The 18,966-nt window shown below is 53.2% G+C and overlaps 1 protein-coding gene across 2 annotated transcripts; it reads left to right on the forward strand.

Moving 5' to 3' along the window:
* The first annotated feature begins 1,659 nt into the window (after positions 1-1,659).
* On the forward strand, positions 1,660-18,295 carry OTUB2 (OTU deubiquitinase, ubiquitin aldehyde binding 2). 2 transcript variants are annotated; one of them, XM_038545617.1, is made up of 7 exons: positions 1,660-1,685; positions 10,283-10,373; positions 10,779-10,874; positions 12,275-12,393; positions 16,168-16,252; positions 16,864-17,058; positions 18,036-18,295. In XM_038545617.1, exons 1-7 carry the CDS (start codon positions 1,675-1,677, stop codon positions 18,240-18,242), a joined length of 804 nt encoding a protein of 267 aa, XP_038401545.1. In that variant the 5' UTR covers positions 1,660-1,674; the 3' UTR covers positions 18,243-18,295. The 2 variants fall into 2 exon arrangements, with proteins under 2 accessions (XP_038401545.1, XP_038401546.1); XM_038545618.1 differs by lacking the exons at positions 1,660-1,685; positions 10,283-10,373 and adding an exon at positions 2,109-2,276.
* Positions 18,296-18,966: the final 671 nt, after the last annotated feature.

The raw sequence follows: 18,966 nt of genomic DNA on the forward strand, positions 1-18,966 counted from the left end.
TTATCATGTCCTACTGCCCCGGCCAAGTCACAGCCACAAGGGAACAGCACCATAGAAGGACAGGGACAGGGGCTCCATGGGGCAGGCCCTGAAAGGACTGTTCACATTTTCAACTCAGACCCCACCTGAAAACCAGCTAGACTCTTTCTTCCTTGGAGAGCTTAGATGGGTTAGGAATCAGGAGATTATAGTTTTCCCTGCTCATTCCAGCTGCAGTAAAGGATAGAGTCCATTACGCATATATGGAGATTCTGGGTAAGATTTTTTGTTTGTTTGTTTAAAAGACACACTACTAAAAATATTTTTTAAGTATTTTTTTAAATTGCTCCAATTGTCCAACCTTCTCAATAAGAGGGGAATCAGAGGCCCAGAGAGGGCCTGGAAGTCGTCTGAGGCCATGCAGCAGTGAGTGGCAGAGTCTAGAGCCGGTCTGGAGCCCAGTGTTCCCTGGGAATTCCAGCCCGACGCTCCTTCCAAACTTGGGATACCAGCTTAGCTTGGAGCTGCTGTGGCCTGGGGAGGGGAGCAAAGTGGACCAAGGGTTCGAGGTCTAGTATGGTTCAACACAGGGCTCCTAGAAGCCTCAGCCCACTCGGGGTCCTCCTCCCGGAGGCCCTCAATGCCTCAGCTGTGAGCTTGATCAGGGCTAAGCCTGTGCCCTCCCTTTCCCAGCAAAGACTTGTCACCCGCTCTCCGTGGAAGTACACCTGGCTCAGGTATTCCCACACAGAGTGAAGCCCAGCACAGCTTTCAGCAAGCACCGGACGAGGAGTCAAAAGTCTGGGGAACCAGCCTGGCTAGGCCACTTTGTCGCTGAGCAGCACTGGGCTGCTTCTCTTACCTCTCTGACTCCCTTGGCTATAAAAAAAAACAAGGAGCAGAGCCCTCCAAAAGCAAACAGGGGCGTGGTGGTACACACCCTCATCATCACATGCATGGTTCCTCAGCAGAATGAGTTTGGAACCAGCTCCAGAGTCAGGCTGCCTGGGATCGAATCCCACTGTATGGTGGGCGAATTTGGGCAAGTACCTTAAATGTCTCTGTGCCTCAGTTTCCTCATCTGTAAAACAAGGATCATAGGGATGATAATAAGGCAACCTATCCCTGTAAATTAGTTGTCAGAACATTAAGTAGGATGATACAGGTTGAGAGTTGAGGACAGCGCCCAGTACACAGTGAGTGTTCAATAAAAACTCATCTTTGTTGTTCTTGTTCCTCGAGCCACGATTAAAGCCTAAATTCTCCACCTAGTAAATGATGTGCACTTGGAAGACACAGATGTTTGTTTATCCAAGAGTCAAGCCTGGTGCCTGGGGCAGGACAGTGAGCATGGGAATGGGCAATTGCTTAACACACGGACCTGGGAGTTTTGACACCTGTAAATTGATGCATGCAATGCACTGGAGCACCCCCTTCCCCAGAAACCCTCCCTCCCCCACTGGAAGCATCTCCTGGGGAAGGGGGGCAGGGCTGGTGAATGAATCTTTGAATGATACATATTCCTGTGTTTGATGTTCCGTAATAATGAGCTTGTATGCAGGCTGAGTCACCAGACCTGATTTACGTCTGTGCCACACGTATGCAGCCTTAGGATTCCAGAGGCACAGCATCAACAATCCTGGAAATTCATTCACTCAACAACCATTAATTGGGTGCCTGCTAACCGACTGATTCATGAGCTGGAAGTGGGTAAAACATTATTTAGAAGCTACACAAGGGCAGGCAGGTAACTTGATGTTATTGGGCACGTGTTCCCCAAGCACCTGTCCTCTGATCTGGAGCAAACTATACTTACGTGGCCTTGTTGAGAAATTAATGAGAGCCGACTAATCTTTCAGGAGGCCTCAATTTGCAGTTTTGGTCAAAAGCCCTTCAGCCTTTACAAATGAAGCCCTGCCTTTCTGGGTCGGGCTAACTCCTTTGCTAGTTAAAAGCTTTCTGTGTCTTTAAAAGGGGGCGGTGCCCTGTCAAATAAACCCTGAAGCATAGGCTGAAGGCGCGTGGAGTCCCACCCACTTTCTGTGACGTCCTGCGTCCCAGCTGCTGATTGCCCGCCTCAGACGTCAATCGCGGGGCGTGCGTCTCGCTGGGACACAGTGGAGGTCTAGCCTGAGGTTTGCGGAGCGGTCGGGTGCATTCTCCGCTCGCCCCCGCGCCCTCGAGGCCCCCGCCGCCCGGCCCAACGGCGGAGCCAGCCGGTGGCTCCCGCGGCGCCCTCCCGCACCGGATCGCTGCCCGCTGCGGCGGGACCTGGCCCGACGGCTGCGGCCACTATGGTCAGTGGTCGTGGAGGGAGGCGGGGGGAGGGGAGCTGGACGGGGGGCGCGGGGGGCGGGCTCGCCGCCGAGGCGCCTGTGCGCTCGCGGGTCGGGGCACGGGCGCCGGGCTCAGCCCCCAGCGCGGGTCCCGGGCGTTCGGACCCCTGGGAACGGGGAGTCGCCGCGACGGGTGCTGGGAGGAGGGGGGGTCCCCGTCCTCCCCGGGGACGCCCTGCAAGGCCCGAGGCGCGCCCCGCGGTGCCCCATGGACGCCCGGCGCGGGGACCCAGCCTGGGCTCCGGGCCCCGCGTCCGTGGTGCGCTCGCCCCCGTGTCCCCAGGGTGTCGCCCCGACGGCGCAGTGTAGGCGCCCTCGACGGAACGGGAACCGAGAGGCCCCGGGGCTGCGGGTCGCCGTCTTTGTTAAGTAGCCGCGCAGTGGGCAGCTCCCGGCGCCACGCCTCCTCCCCAAGCCCCGCAAGTGACCCAGGAGGTGCAGGAGCCCGGGGGGGGGGGGGGGGGGGGCGGGGGGGACGTCCTCTCCATCCCGCGGATCAACAGAGGTGTGTGCTGTTGGGATGCACATGGAGAGGCGCCTCAAGTTGCAAGCACATGAGTTAGGGGGCCACGGCGGTGGCCAGGGGAACCCTTGATTCAGAGTATGGGTGGAGCAGAAACGGCCCCAGAGCCACCCTGGGCCAGGACGACCCTGGAACTTGCGTGGGAGGGGAAACTGAGGCCCAGATAAGCAAAGGGCGGGGACTGGTTGTGGTAGTAGACCTGGGACTTGAATGCAGGCCTCTGGACTCCCAGTCCAGTGCTCCTTGTGTTACATCAGACCACCTTGCAGGTGGTAGGGGGAGGGGCCGGGCACCTTGCGAGCAACCAAGCAACCTGGTGTGGCGACTGCCTGAAACCCTTTAATCCTTAGCCCCCTGCTCCAGGGAGCCTGTAGAGTGTAAGGGCTCGTGGCCCTTACGGTGGCTTGCAGTCATACAGCTCTGAGTTCAGATGCCATCTCCACCCCTTGGAAAGCCAAGAGGCTTTGGTTGGGCTGGCCCCCACCCCTAGCACTACTTGGCGCATCTGCACAGCAGGCACTGTGAGGGCCACATGAGGTGACACCTGTGGAGCGCCCGGCCTAGGTAACCAGCTACGGCTGCTCCTGTGGTACCAGGGTCCTGGAAGTGGGTGCACACGCATGCCCAGTTCTTCTTGGTCCCCTCCCTCTCCTGTCTGCGCGGGGAGGTGGTCCATCCCTTCAGGACGCTGCTGGGCTGGCGCATGGGTCAAAGCCTGGTCACGGCCTGGCACGTTGAGTGTGGCACGAGCAGCCAGGGCAGCTAAGTCAGGGCTGCCCTGGACAAAGCAGCCGGCTGCTGGGGTGTGGCCCAGGGCCTCTGGGGCATCTGGAAGCATCAGCTTCCTGCTTCTACCCAGTGCCCCAAGGTTTCCCTGGCTCTGCTGCTCCTGGAAGGGGGCCCACGTGTTTCTGCATCTATCACCCACTACGGAGTGGCAGGAGCTGGGGTAATAATGAGTTCAAAACGCCACCCTGGAGCCGGAGGCCACCGTTGGGAAGCTGAGAACAGGGCAAGGACGGTGGTGACGAGGACCTGAACTTTTGGTCTCTGTGCTAGACAGTGAGGCCTCTGATTCCACCTTCCCCACTGCCCTGGACTCTCAAGACCAGAAGTCAGAAGGCAGATGGGGTCAGGGAAGGCTTGGGGGTCTTGGAGAGGGGTGAAGTGGTGAATGCACTGAGGAGGGTGTCTGCCTGGGAATCACGGGGTGGGGCAGGGCTGCACAGGGTCTGCTGGCATTTACTGAGCACCTACTGTTAGCCACACACTGTGCTATGTGGCGATTTTTATGTTCCTGCGTGGTGTGAATGGGGCTATGTGTGCGGGGGCAGCAGAGGAGAGGAACGTCCTTGGGAAATACACCATCTTCTTTCCTCTTCCATTTCAAAGACACTGGGCTAAGCTAGAGGCCTGTGGAGAAGGCACAGGACCCCCTAGGAGGGCAGGGGCTGCCACTGGCTGGGCTGTAGGTAATAAGTGTTCACTCAAAATCCAGTTAACATTTGGTGAACACATGAGTGTGAGAAGTGAATAGTGAAACCACAGGGCCCTTCCGTGCTTTGTTCTTTTGTTTGTCAAACAAGCCCCTAGTCATCAGGCCCCATGATGGGCAGTGATGAGAAAGGTGAGGGGCCTAACCTTGCTTAGGAGCTTGATACCTGTTGGTCAAGACAGAGCTGGATGCAAGCAATCCCTGAGCTACTGATCATGGCCTAAGAGGCCTGACTGAGGGCTTGGGGAGCACAGCAGAAAGCTGGTAGTCGCTGAGGGTGCAGGGAGTATCAGGGAAGGCTTCATGAGGGAGTCTTTTGAATGAGGTTTTGAAGCATATGTAGGAGTATTCAGGAAGGACTTGAGGAAGGGTGCATTCCAGGCAGGGTGGGACAGTGTGCTTAAAGGCCTGGAAACAGGGTCAAGAATGGAATATTCTGGGAAAGGTCTGTGTGGATGCAGGGAGCTCAGAGGAGGGAGGGGAGATGAGTCTAGAAAAGTAGGGAGCGTCAGGATGTGCTGAGAAGGGCTTCAACATGCTGTGTTGTGGGCTTTGAATTTTATCCTGCCGGTGGGGATGGGATAAGGACTGTAACAGACTTCTGACAAGTACGGAGTGGTTGACTTGGATGATCTCCCTGGCAGTTTGGTGGACACAGGGTTGGAGGTGGCCAGGCTGGGTGATGAGACTGGCTCATGCATTTGTTCATTCACCCATCCACTCAGTATGCATTTTTGGAGCATTACTGTGTGCCAAGCACTGGGGATTTGGTCTTGACAGGCATGCACAAATACCTGCCCTCATGTTGTTGACAGTCTAGCAGAGGGACAGAGATTGCAAGGAAATGAGTGAACCTTCATGGCAGCCCATGTGAAGAAATAAAGCAAGTCAAGGTAGTGGGGGAGGGGCAATTTTACACAGGGCACTCGGGGAAGACGTCTCTGAGGAGGTGATGCCACCTGAGTCTTAAGAGGAGCATCCCAGGCAGCAGGAGCAGCATGTGCAAAGGCCCTGAGGTAGAAATGGGCATGTCCTGTTGGAGGAACACAAAGAGGGTCATCGTGGCTGGTGCCCTGGGAGGGTAAGGTAAGCGAGGCTGGATGTCGTAGAACCTGAGAGATTGTCTTCAAAAGGTTGAGTCTTTTCTTTAAGTGAGGGGAGCCACTGGAAGGAATGGAAGAGTTGTGTCTTCCTCTGGCTTATGTGAAGCTGCCTGTGCTGGCTGCTGTGGAGGATGGTGAGGAAGGGGGGCAGGGGTGGAAGCCAGGAGATGGGTTGGGCTGATGCTATTGCAGGCTCCCTGAGGGCAGAGGGTGGCGACTCTGGCCTGACCCAGGAGCAGAGTCAATGGAGAAGAGAGGAGTGCAGGAGGGGTCCTGCGTTTGGCATGAGCTCTGACTGGATGGAGGGGCCTTTTGGGGAGCTGGAGACAGCTGGAGAGGAGGCAGGTGTGGAGCAAGAGAGCAGTTGGGGCATAATAGTTGGGGGGATGCTGCAGACATCCCGGTGGCTGTTTAAAAGTGAGAGCTTTAGGGCCAGAGATGAAAATCAGAGGGTCCTTTAGAAGATGCTGTATGAGTCCAGACATCAAATGAGAGGTGGCTGGGATCTGAGTTCAGAGTCTCTGCAAAACTAGCCAATAACTGTGACCCAAAAGGGGTGGAAGCCCAGATGCAGGGACTTCCCGGTTTCCTTAGCTGCACGGCACAGAAGGGGCATGTGGTGGGGAGGGGCAGGCTGATAGCTCCCTGAGGATGTCCACACCTAATCCCCAGAACCTGTGAATAAGGTCCCTTACATGGCAACAAGGGCTTCACTGGTGTGGTGAAGTTAAGGGTTATTGAGATGAGGGCCCTGGATCACCCAGGTGGGCCCAATGATGTAATCACAAAGGTCCTTATAAGGGAGGGGGGGCAGGTGGTGGTGGTGATGGAGGAAGAGATGGAGGTGGAGAAAGAGAGGGAGGAGGAGGAGGAGGAGAAGGCAGGAGGGTTAAAGTGAGGAGCTGTGATCCTGGAAGGAGAAGGATCATGAAATAAAGAGCACAGGTAGCTTCTAGAAAGTGACAAAAGTAAGGAAAGGGGTTTTCCCCTGGAGCCTCCAGAAATGCAAGGTAACAAATCTGTGTTGTTTTTAAGTCACCGAGTGTGTGCTAACTTGTTATAGCCCCAATAGGAAACCAGTTCAGGGCACTAGGTCTTTTCAAGATCTTTTGCCTCCAAGCATTTTGATCACTCATCAGTAAAAAAAACTGATCATCCTATCCATCCCTGTATTCTATACATCCTCTCCTAATGTAGCCCTCGGCCAGCCTACCTCCCTCTGAGGCAGCTCCACCAGCTAGGCTGACCACAGGCTGAGTCAGCCTCGTTAACCAGGCCCAGTACCCAAGAAGCCACGACTCACCGCGTGGTCTGACCTCAGGCTACCAGCTCCTTCACGGTAGAGTCCAGAGCTTCCAGGGGTCACCCACCGACAGGGCTCAGAACCTGGCCAATCTCCCATCTTCTCTCAGAAGGTCCCTGTCCCTTCCCAAGGCTTCCTGGGGCTCCAGCCCTGGTCTTGCCTGCCTGGAGCCAGAAGGATCTGGGTTGGGTGAGCCTGGCGTTTGGGGGTCTGAGGCTGGTGGAGCAATGCTTGAGGCTACGTGGCCAGGTTACGGGTCTGCAGAGAGACTTTGGAGAGACTACCAGAGGAAATTGGGAATCTGACTCTCCTGCATTTGGAGCGGGTGTGGACTCGAGTTGGGATCAGTTGCAGCACACCAAGTGCTTTGATTCCTGCCCTGGCTCTGAGGCTGTGGTAGGAAAGCAGTCCAGGCTCCCAGCGAGGAGGAGGAGGACACAAACCTGGTCTGAATGCCAAGCCCACCTGCTAGTGCAAGGGGCTAGTTCCCAGGATTGCTAGGGATGGAAGAAAGGCCCTTTTCTCACTTTGAAATATAGGCCTCGACTTAACCTGCTAAATGCCCCTTCCAAGCAGAGTTGCCAGCTGCCTGACTTAATTAGCATCTATTTGCAAACCAGCAATTAAAGACTAAAATCCTTTCAGGTGGCCTGATTAGGGCCAATGGGGCATTGTCAGGCTTGTCCTTTCAACATAACATCCTGGAAATTTTCAGGCACAATTAAAATAAAATAAAACAACACCAATTAGAGTCAGCCAATATCAAACCCAGAAAGCCTTGTACCTGATTTATGGGCCAGTAAACTGAGGCCGTGCCCAGGTTCTCCGTGGAGTTTCAGACCCTCGTTTTCCCCCAGAGCTGTGACCAGGGCTGTGCTGCTGGGGACAGGGACCAGGACAGGGACCTCAAGCTGATTTGGACCATTCTGGAAATCCTGTCCCCCCCCACCCCTCCCCCAGCCCCATAAGTACACTTGCCACCACTAAGGGGGCCTTGGAACTGCCGGCACCTGGGGTGGAGGAAGCCAACCAGGGGAACCATTTATCAGGAGGGGTAAATCTTAAAGTAGTATTAAGTGAAGCAACATAAAAAGGCCATGATATCTGCAGAATAGTATGTAATGCGCATTTAAAACACGTGCATACGTAAAACAACTCTGTAGTTTTAAGAAGACCAGTACATTCCACGTACATGAGGTCCCTAGGCTAGGCAGATTCAGAGAGAAAATAGAACGGTGGTTGCAGGGTCTGGGGGTGGGGTGGGGAATGCAAAGTTAATGTTTAGCGGGTGGAGTGATGAAAATGCTCTGGGGACAGAAGCTGGGTGATCGTTGCACAACTGTATGTGTACTTAATGCCCCTGGACTGTACACTTACAAGTGGCTATGGGAGTATATTTTATATTTTACCTCAATGAAAAGACAGGTACACACTGAAACATGTACCACAGGGACTACCAATAGAGGGTGGGGCACGGGGACAGGGATGAAGGGAAGCCAGTGTTGACAGCTGGGCTCTCGAACCCCGAGTGTGATGAGCGCCACCCTCAGTGGCTGAGAGGCACCCTGAGCTGCTTTTTAATATTTTTCCTATAAATTTAATAGCCTAAGGAAATTTGCCCCAAATGCCAAGTTTGTATTATGGCAAGTGGAAAACCTAAACTGGCTTTCCTGGTCCAAGGTGGGTGTCCCTGTCTATTAACATTCTCGTTTTGACTGCTAATGGTGCTTTTCTATCATAAGTACTTATCCTTACATCATTCGGGTTAATTCCCTAAACTCCTTTCCACGCCTCCACTATATCCTCTCTGAAGCAACTGAATATACCTAACTACATGTCCTCCCGCCCCACTGTTTGGTTGGGTTTTGTTTGGGGCAGGCCAGGGATAAGCAGCGTTAAATACCAGTTGTACTGCTTTTTAATCCATGTTTAGAGAGACCCAAGCCAACGTTTGCAGTCCACTGTCTATAAAACGAGACTTTTGTTAGTGAGGTGGGTAATGGGACCCTGGAAGGAAGTGAATGTGAGCTAGAGGGTTCTGTAGAGCGGGCGCACCTGCTGTGTTTAAACACACCTGAGTGTCCCCTTGCCTTTCCCTCAAAGCAGCAGAAGTGGATTTTTTATTATGAAACTTATGGGGTCCTGTGGGTAACTGCTTTACTAGCACATAGTAGTAGGAGTGCAAAATTGCACACCAGCAGTTGTTCTGACGATAATGGAAATCCTCCATGATTTAGCAAAGATCAAAACATGTTAACTTTTCCCTGCTCTTGTCATGTCCAAGCGGAAGTGAGGAAGGAGGCTGACTTAATTTTGCAGAGAAGGCTGAGTATGGAGTGGAAGCTTCCAGAAATGAAATCCAGAATCTCTTCCCCCACCAACAAGCATTTGCATCCCTGTTCCCTCTTTTAGAAAGCCTTTTCCTCCTGTTCTTAGGATGATACATTCATCCTTCTCCACTCAGGTTTTTCTCTGGGAAGTTGGCCTGAATCCCCCAAATTCAGGAGAGGGCATGTTTGGGGCCACCAGAAAGGGAGAAAAGGAATAAAGTGTGAGTTCAGGGGAGAGCCCAAGCCTGACTTGGGTGGGGTGGGGCAAGCAGGGAGTCCTCGTGGATATGGTGGCTTTTGTTTGTTTAACAAATCTCTCACCCTCTGCTCTCTTCCATGCCTTATAATGGGCCCTGGGGCATCAAGTAAATGGAAGGCCACGGTAGTGTGACAAGCTGTAATGCGCCGAGGGAGGCCAGCATGGCTTTGGTGACATTGATGGCAGGGAGCATCCAACCCCCCAGAAATGCCCCCTTCCCAGTCAAAGCTCCTCTCATCTGTCCTGGATGCTGGGCACAGGAATCGGAGCAAAGAAGCTCATTGTCAGATATAAGTTTGAGTCTGTCCAATGTAGAGATGGGCAGCCCTAGAAGTCACTTACACCTCATTGTGTGATCTTGTGGTCCAGCTCTGTGCTTCCAGTGATGAACTTTGGTGAAATCTAATCATAAAAAATCCAGACATTTTTCCAGGTGGAAAGGAGCTTGTAACATCAAGGCTCCTCTGTGAGCCCTCAGCCCTAGCCCTCAGTCTGTGAGGAGGTGGAGAGGCTGCCCAGGAAAGGCCCGTGTGGTCAGAGGCATAAACTGAAAGTGGTGAGCTCTGACAACTCTGTCAAAAATGATAGCAATAGATGGAAAGCTTTTCTATTCATAAAAATCCCAAATAACACCAACCTTACAGCTGTGCAGTGTTGAATAACTGTCTCCTTGGGTTGTGTGCAGACACCAGAGCCACTTCTCTTAAACTAAATGACATGTGGCTTTAATGCCAATTTCTCTTCCATTGCTTTCATGCTGTGATCAGAGCTGTTCTAGGGATGGGTTGGAGGCAGGGGTGCATCTGCCATTTGTCTGGGCACTGGGCAGGAACAGTTTGAGACAGAGAGGAGGCTGGTAGGGAGTTGGCTGTTAGAACAGAGATGTCTCCTGCCCTTTCCCTGGCCCCGAAGCCACCTCCTGCCATGACCTGCTCCTTGTGGATTTCTTCTCAGCCCTCCAGAGCCCTGCCTCTGGGCCAGGAAGCTTATCTCTGGGTTGGAATGGATCCAGGCTCCAGCTGGGCTGCAATATGGACTTTGGCCGGTAGGTGGTACATCCACCAGATGTTCTAACCTCTATTTCCAGATTGTCAAAAGGTGGTTTGTGCAGGCTGGAAGTTTAGGTATTGTTGGCAAGTAAAAGAATGAATGAGTGAGACAGGAAGGGCAGGAGACAAGGGGATACCTCATACTCCAGCATGAAGGCTCACTAGGTTCGAGGGGTTTATATCCTAAAGTGAGTCCATTCGGAAGTTACAGGATGACATCCCTAAAGGATGGGGCCAATCCTGACCAGGGAACATGACATCCAAGATAACTGGTAGTGTGACCTTTGTGGATAGGTAACATTCACTATGTCACGTAACTAGCAGTTCAGAGGCTTTCTACTTGGTGGAAGCCCATCAGTTGCTTTGAAATTGTCACACAGCTTTGCTTCCCTTTCTTTCAGAGTGAAACATCTTTCAACCTAATATCAGAAAAATGTGACATTCTATCAATTCTTCGGGATCATCCTGAAAACAGGATATACCAGAGGAAAATCCAGGTGAGATGGAGGTTTGCAGGGGATAGGATCTTGGAGCAAATGTGCTGGAGCTGGGATTGGAGTCAAAGGTACCACTTTGAAGGCAGAGTGGCTTAGCATTGGGGCCAGGCTCCCGGGCAAATTAAAGGGATCCCAAAATATTTTCATGTTGGGTATTTGCCTTAATGAGAAATCTTTTAATTGTCAAAAATATATGTATACCTATATATTTATATAGGATTTTTTTAAAGCTAGGTACTATGCTAAATGCTTCATATACTCACTGAGATCTCATGACAAGGTTGCAAATCAGTACTTTTATATCCACATTTTACAGCTGAGGACACCAAGGCACAGATACTAAATAGCAGGCCCACCATCCTACAGCTAGTGAGCGGACAAGCTGGGGTTTGGAACAGGCAGCCTGATCTCTAAGCTGCATCCAGAACCACAGTGCTAGGGCATCTCTCAGTGGGGAAGAGCCACTCCAGCTGAGCTATGCAAAAGAGGAGTAACAGAAGGGTGCAGGGACAGCTCACAGAACCGGGGCAGCAGGAGGAGCCTGGGCTCTCTCCATCTCTGGGGGCAGCACACCTCTGCTTCCTCTGCTCATTGGCAGGACTATCTCCTGCAGCCACAGGGAGCACTTCCTGGGGCAGGAGCAAAGGCTGGGCCATAGGGACTCGTGTACCCTGGAACCCTCTCAGGAGGTAAGATGGGGTTCCCAAGGAGCATGACCTTCCCTGTTGGCCGGCCTGAGATGGGCCCCATTAACTCCAAGCCTTGTCATTGCTGTGACGGGAGCAGGGACTTCCTGATGCCCATGCTCTGCTCTCAGAACGCTGACGGTAGCCCCATGAGGCAGCCAAGGGGACTCCAGGGCGTTGCAGAGATTGGCAGCTAGGAGCAGAGTGGAGGTGAGTGGCCTGGGGAGGGCCACACCTTTTGAGCAATGTTTGAAAGACTGGCCAGACTACGTGGTTATGTCTGAGGAGTCCTTTTCTAGAGGCTGCAGACTCCTGGCCCACTGCTCAGCCCCACTACCCCTGCGCCATGCACATCACTTTTGCTCCTCTCAGTGCTACTCCTCCTGGAAGCCTTCCTAGACTTCTGATGCCACTGTTCCAAGGCACTCCCATGCTTCCCGTCTTGTCCTAATTGTCTAACGGTCCATTTCCCCAGACTGTAGGCTACCTGAGGGTGAGCCTTGACCTGTTTGTTCAGCACTGGGTGCTGCCACAAGGACAGGCTCGACACAGTTTTACATTTGTGTGATGAAGGATATCTGGGAGACTGTGAAGGGTCAGCCGGCCCAAGAGCAGGGAGCAAGTGCTACCTGGGGGAAGGGTGGGCCCTGGCCCTTACAGGACTTAAGGGGTGATGGTGTTGCGGATATCCACATTTCCTTCTCTGACCTACAGGAACTCAGCAAAAGGTTCACCGGGATCCGCAAGACCAAGGGGGATGGGAACTGCTTCTACCGGGCCTTGGGCTATTCCTACCTGGAATCCCTGCTGGGGAAGAGCAGGGAGGTCCTCAAGTGAGTGGGGGGCATGTGGGACCACCGGGTGGGCTGGGGGGGGCGCGGCGGAGTCTCCCAGAGGGGGTTTCCTAGGCACAGCCTGCCAAACCTGGGGAGGGGACAGCCAGGCGGTTGGGGATGGAACCAGTGACCTCATGGATGCCGTTGCCCTGGCCTGAGTGCGCCTAGGTGGGTTGCCTTGGCTGACTTTTTGAAGACTCACTCCAAGGAGAAAAATGAAGCTTTGCCCATTGTGAATAATTTCAGTTGCCCCTGTTCTTGAATGTGTGTAACTGGGCATCTGCCCATCTACCTGAGTCTTGACGTGATGCCGAAGGTTCCTCTCTTTCTAGCCGCTGCTCCCTGGAGCAGTCCTTTAGGCCTCTGCATCTGGGCTTAGGCCAGGGCTTCTCTGGTGTCCCCCTTCGCTCAAACCGCCTGGATCTTGGTGAGGGTGGTCCCGATTCAGTTCCAGGGCAGGCTTTTGTGTCCCTCCCGAGCTCCTGGGAGATGCCGCCACTGCCGGGTCTCAGACCACACTGTGAGCAGCAAGGAGCTGAGATGTGCTTCTTGATCTTGGAGCTCTCACTGCCCTGAGAGGATCTGATGAAGGCCACCGCCCACACATGCGGGAGCAGAGCAGAGTAGCCCAAGCTCCCAGAGCCCTCAGGCTTGATCCTTGGACCCTGGTGCCAGAACTACTCTGCAAGGGCAGCTTTCTCAACAGCGGCACTCCCCACATTCTTGTTGTGGGGCTGTCTGGGGCCTTACAGGGTGGTTAGTAGCATCCCTTGCATCCACGCACTAGATGCCAGGAGCATCCTTCTCCCCAAGTCATGACAATCAAAAATGTCTTCGGACTCAATCAGGTATATCTCCTTGGTTGGGGAGCAAGTCAACCCTGGTTGACAACGGCTAGGTTAAGGCCATTATCTCCTGTTCAAAATGTAGATTCCCTCAAAAGGGACAGAAATTAGGCCACCTGTTCCTTATTTGGAAGGAACCATTCCTGAATGACAAACGGGCTGAGTCTCTTTTGATGGGAGAGTCACCTATCTGTAGTCACCATCCTCCCCCATCTCCCCACAGCTCTGCAGAGTCGAGACCGCACAATCCTGGGCAGGGTTTTTCCCCACTACCCGTATCCCGCAGAGTTGGGCCATGTCGAGGTCTAGGGCTCTAAGCCTGACCTCACTCTCTTGCTTACTTGCTGTGTGACTTTGGGCAAGTCACCCCACCTCTCTGAGCCTCCGTTTCTGTGGAAGGTGGGTGAGTTTGCATACACAAGGTGTTGTTGTGGGTGCTGCTCACAAAGCCCAGCCCATGTGTCTGTACCAGCCCTGCATGCTCATTTCCCTTCACTCCTGCACTCCTTCCAGGGCAGTGTCCCTGCCTGCAGTCCTCACCCAGCAGGGCACCACACAGACTGGCCCCAGGGATGCAGCAGAGAACGAGACAAAACCCCCTGTCTGTGAAGCAGACATGCTAGCAGGAGAAGACAGTATGTGAGGTGTCAGGTGGTGATAAGTGTTGTAGGAAACACCAGGCAGGGAAGGTGGCCAAGTTGTCCAGGGCTGGGGCAGGAGGTGTTGCCCCAGGTGTTTAAGTAGGGGGTTGGAGGTAAGGTCTATAGCTATAAAGACCCTGAATTTCAGCCTGAATGAGACAGAGCCCCTGAGGGTTTGAGCAGAGCATTGCCTGGCCTGCTGGCTGGTCTCCACAGGACAGACTGAGGGGGTGGGCAGAGCAGGGAACATGCTCAGGGAAAGGAGAGAGGATAGTGACCAAAACCCCTCCACTCCCGCCATGAGCAGGTGGGGGTACTGACTGGATTCCAGATTCCTGTAGAGGGGGCATCAACAGGACTCATTCACGGTTAGGCGAGGTTGGCATTACCCCATGCTGCAATTTGAGTACACTGAGCCTCAGGAAGGTGACAAGCCTTGCCCAAGGTCACCCTAAAGCTGGCATACAGGGCAGCCCGGGTGGCTCAGCGGTTTAGCGCCACCTTCAGCCCAGGGTGTGATCCTGGAGACCCTGGATTGAGTCCCACGTCAGTCTCCATGCAGGGAGCCTGTGTCTCTGCCTCTCTTGAATAAATCTTTTTTTTTTTTTTTTTTAAAGCTGGCATACAGCAGAGAGCCTTACCCCAAGTCCCAACACCATCCTCCTCCCCTTCACTTGCCTCATCGGCTCAGAGTTCTGGCCTAGGCGTTTGCCTCTCACGTAGCTGGGCCCGCGTGCTGCTCCACAGCGCCTGGTATAGGGGTCAGCAGTCACTGGGAGGAAGCAGTGTGGGAATGCAGCTGCTGAGGTCCGAGGAGGCCAGGGAGGAGAAGGGGGCCCAAAGTCTGAGAGCAACCGAACAGCAGGGCTGCCAACTGCCGGTGTGGTGTGTTCCCCACACCTGCCCTGGCCAGAGCCAACTTCCACCTCCTGCTTTAGATGTTTGTGCTCCGCATACACCACCCCTCTCCTCACCGGCCCCTCTCCTGCAAGGAGGCACCTGAGCCTCCCCCTCTGGCCTAGAGTTCCTGGTTGAAACCCTCTGCCTGTGCCCCACTGGGAGTCTAGCCTCCCTTCCCAGGGGAGGGACTGCAACTCAGCCAGTGCCAGCTGTCCCCCAGAGCCTCTCTACTTGGTCCTTCTTGCACCAGCTCTTACCCTCCCCTCCACAGACCAGTCACTTATTCTGTCTCTCGTGTCAGCTGCTAACTGTGTCTCGGGGCCAGGGGCTGATAGGACTCCTTGCGGGCCTCCGACTACCATGACTGCTCTTGGAAGGGAGCTGTGCCGTTAGGGGCCTGCCATGGAGGCAGATAGGGCTGAGCCAGCACTGACAAGAGCAAGGGCCATTGGACCAGGTGTGAAAGGAGGTCAGTGCTGGCCAAGGTTTAACGGCTGTGGGACAGGGAGGCCTGACTTGTGTTAGCCCATCCTGTGGTTTAAATACTCCTGTCACAATTGGTTTTTCAAGCCACCATCATGGGGGTCACTGAGCAGGGATCAGGGAAGAGATAAACATATGCTACAGCCCAGTCATCTCTCCACCATCACACATGACAGACATATGTAACCTCAAGAGCAAAGATAATTAGGAAACGGAGTTTTAAATATTTAGCTTTGTGTTGTTGTATAATTCAAGTAATGGTGTTTAACCCCTGACTGGCAAAATCTTGAAAACTGAACAATTAGCTCTTGTGAATAGGTAGAGGGCACTGGTTGAGGGGACAGGGTGCTAAGGAGTGAAACACAGACGGGGAGTAAGTGGCTGTGGGTGGGAGGGAGGCTGAGAAGGGAGAGGAAATTGGGGAGCTAGGCAGGGGCCCTCCCTTGGATGTTTGTGCTGAGGAGCTGTGTCCTGAGGGAGGAGACTGTGCTAGGTCACTCCAGAGGTCCTTGTGGAGAAGGGACTGGGAGCATGGGAAGGCTGAGCATGGCCCTGGCCAGAAATGATGATCACATGGCAAGAACCACGGGGAAAAGGAGGAACAGAGTTCAGAAACCTTTGAAAGGTAGAATCAACGTCTGGGAGGGGATAGTGATTTCCTCAACCTCCTAATCTATGAACTGGGTGTAACACCCCCTTCCTGGGATTGTATACACTGGGGAGGAATAGAAAAGTCCGTGTGTGATCCACAGGGAAGTGCTCTGAAAGGGAGAGCAGTCACCTGGTAGTGGCACAAACCTCAGGTGTGGGGGGCAGTGGGTGTGAGCGGGAGGACACTGACTGTCACAGCAGTGCTCCATCATCATTTCTCCATGAGCCATCAGTCTTCCTTTCCCCTTCAGGTTCAAAGAACGTGTCCTGCAGACCCCAAATGACCTCCTGGCTGCTGGTTTTGAGGAGCACAAGTTCCGAAACTTCTTTAATGCTGTAAGTTAACCTGGGCAGGGTGGCTGAGGGTCCAGGTCCTTTCATGCTGGCAGAGCAGACAGGAATGGGCACTGGCTAGAGCCCCTCACAGCCCATGGTTCTGCTGTTATGCCCTTTTTGTTCCTCCCAGCTGGGGGAAGGACGGACAGCTGCTTCCAGCACGTGGGGACAGGACCCCAGGGCCCTGCCCTCCTATTGGGAAGGGGCACCTCCTTTGGGGCAGCTTTCAGGCTGGAAACATCCCCTAGTTTCCTTCATCCATTTCCTCTCCACCCTGCTCCCCTCCCTTATGAAGCCGGTGGGGTTGGAGGATTCAGTTCTGAATCCCAACAACCAGTGATGGAAGGAGACCCTAAAGTGCTGTGCCCTAGACAGGATTCTGGGCTAAGGTACACATTGCAGAGCATTTCTAACCCTCCTACTTAGCTTTGGTCCCAGATATTTATTTCGGTACCTCAATTAGAGCACTTAAAAGGGAAATACACATGGAGGGGAGGGTCCTGTGGAGAGAGTCCCATGGGAGAGGGGAGAGAAGGGGAGGGGAAGGAGGGGAGGGAGGGGAGGGAAGGTCTTGCCTGTGCCTCCCTCGACTGACACCTGGCGGAGTGCAGTTTTACAGTGTGGTAGAGCTGGTAGAGAAGGATGGCTCAGTGTCCAGCCTGCTGAAGGTGTTCAACGACCAGAGCTCCTCGGACCAAATCGTGCAGTTTTTGCGCCTGCTCACCTCAGCCTTCATCAAGAACCGCGCAGACTTCTTCCGACACTTCATTGATGAGGAGATGGACATCAAAGACTTCTGTACTCATGTAGGTCCTCAGAGTCTCAAGCTTTGGGGACTTAGCTCCCAGCCCTGGGATCTGCTGTATCAATACCCACCTCCTGGGATTGTACACACAGGGGAGGATGGTGTGTGGGCCGTGGGAAGGTGCCAGGAAAGCCCCTCTTCTCTCAGGAGACTTTAACACCATCATCCCTTGCCAGGGAAGTTGAGGTCACGTCTGCATTTGTAATCTGAAGAATAAGATTAGCAAGCCAGAAACTGATCCTACTTGAGCTGCCTGAACTGTGTGGCTGTGGGTGTACATCCATCTGAGAAATGAGGGCCCTGTTTACAAAACTGCAGAGTAGCAGCCCCAGAATCACATCTGTCTTAAGATGTGTTTTATGATGTATGGTAATTATCTGAAACGGAGCTGCCAACATTTAAACCTTGGGTAGCTTTCCTATCTGGATTTCTCTCAGAAGATCCAGCTCTCAGGGCTTTATTCCTGCATGGCAACAAACAGCAGGAGCAGAGTAGCAGCACCCTGGTTATGTGGGACACGCATGCCAGCCTGCCACCATCTCTCTGTTGCCTCTTCAGCTCTCGGACTCACTCATTCGCCTAGCCCTCTGAAATCCCTTTTTGATGTCCTCTTCCATTCTGGGATTCTCTGGTTCTGTGCATTAATAAGTCCAAGCTCAAATATTCCTGCCCCCCCACCCCCGTTTTTGAAAGTAGTGTTGTTCTCTTCTTACATATAGTTAGAGTCGGGAATCAAAGATATCTCGAATCGAGCCTTGCAGTTCTACTGTGTTTCTGGTTGCCCTTCCTCACAGGGTTTCAGTTTCCTCCTCTAGAAAGGGGGATGGAAGTATCTACCTAATGAGTTGTTGTGAAGACTATTTCCCAACATAGATGCTTTAAAAGACCCAGGGCCATGAAAGCCAGAGCTGGGATTCTCCTGTGTCCTCTGCTAGGCCTCCTCCCTAAACTGATTTTTTTTTATTCTGGCCTTGGCAGGAAGTGGAGCCCATGGCCATGGAGTGTGACCACATCCAGATCACAGCCCTGTCTCAGGCACTGAACATCGCCCTGCAGGTGGAGTATGTGGATGAGATGGACACAGCGCTGAACCACCACGTGTTCCCCGAGGCTGCCACCCCTTCCGTTTACCTGCTCTATAAAACATCCCACTACAACATCCTTTATGCAGCCGATAAACGTTGATTAATTTTAGGCCATGCAGTGGAGCCTGTCACCTAACGGGACTGCATTCTAAATGGAACATTCCGGCTTTTCAATTTTTTAAGCAACTTAAACTATAGTTAGAAAATGTACAGCCTTTTGGGCAGAGTCACTGGGAATGAGGCCTACCCATTATGGACTGTGGTAATTTGAGGATCAAATGCTTTCTAACTCAGGGCTACAAAGCCAGAACCCCTGGCTCTGCCCCCAGTTCCCTGAGGCCCTGGGCAAGTCACCTCCCCTCTCTGGGCCTGTTTCTTCATCTGGAAAAAGTATTTGCCAGTGCTCACGTTCTACTGTAAAAAATAGGCCCTCTGGTTTCCTTTCACCAGGGGCAGAACCTCTGTGGGGGAAGAAAAGCTCAAGGTCAGCTGTCGTCTGTGACTTACCTGTTCTACAAAAAGGAATCCAGTCCAATCAGCTGTTAGACTGGATGTTGGTGGATGGCTGACTGAAGCATTGGCCAGTTGAGGCCAACTTGAATGTGAGGGCTTCATTCAGCGTGGTTCTAAACATTCATGATGATGGGGGTGTTTTCTTACCGTAACTTAAGGACAAAATAGAGACTTTTATGCCAAAGTCTAGAAAGGGGCCTTCAGCACCGAAGCTCAAGTTGTTGTGGCCCCTCTCTACCTCTCTCAGGGCCAGAACTGCTTGCCTTTGGGCAGGCCCTTTAGGATTCTGCTGCTAGCCCCACCTGAACAGA

The sequence above is a fragment of the Canis lupus genome, chromosome 8 (genome assembly GCF_011100685.1).
Source record: "Canis lupus familiaris isolate Mischka breed German Shepherd chromosome 8, alternate assembly UU_Cfam_GSD_1.0, whole genome shotgun sequence".
In the NCBI taxonomy this organism is placed as follows: domain Eukaryota; kingdom Metazoa; phylum Chordata; class Mammalia; order Carnivora; family Canidae; genus Canis; species Canis lupus.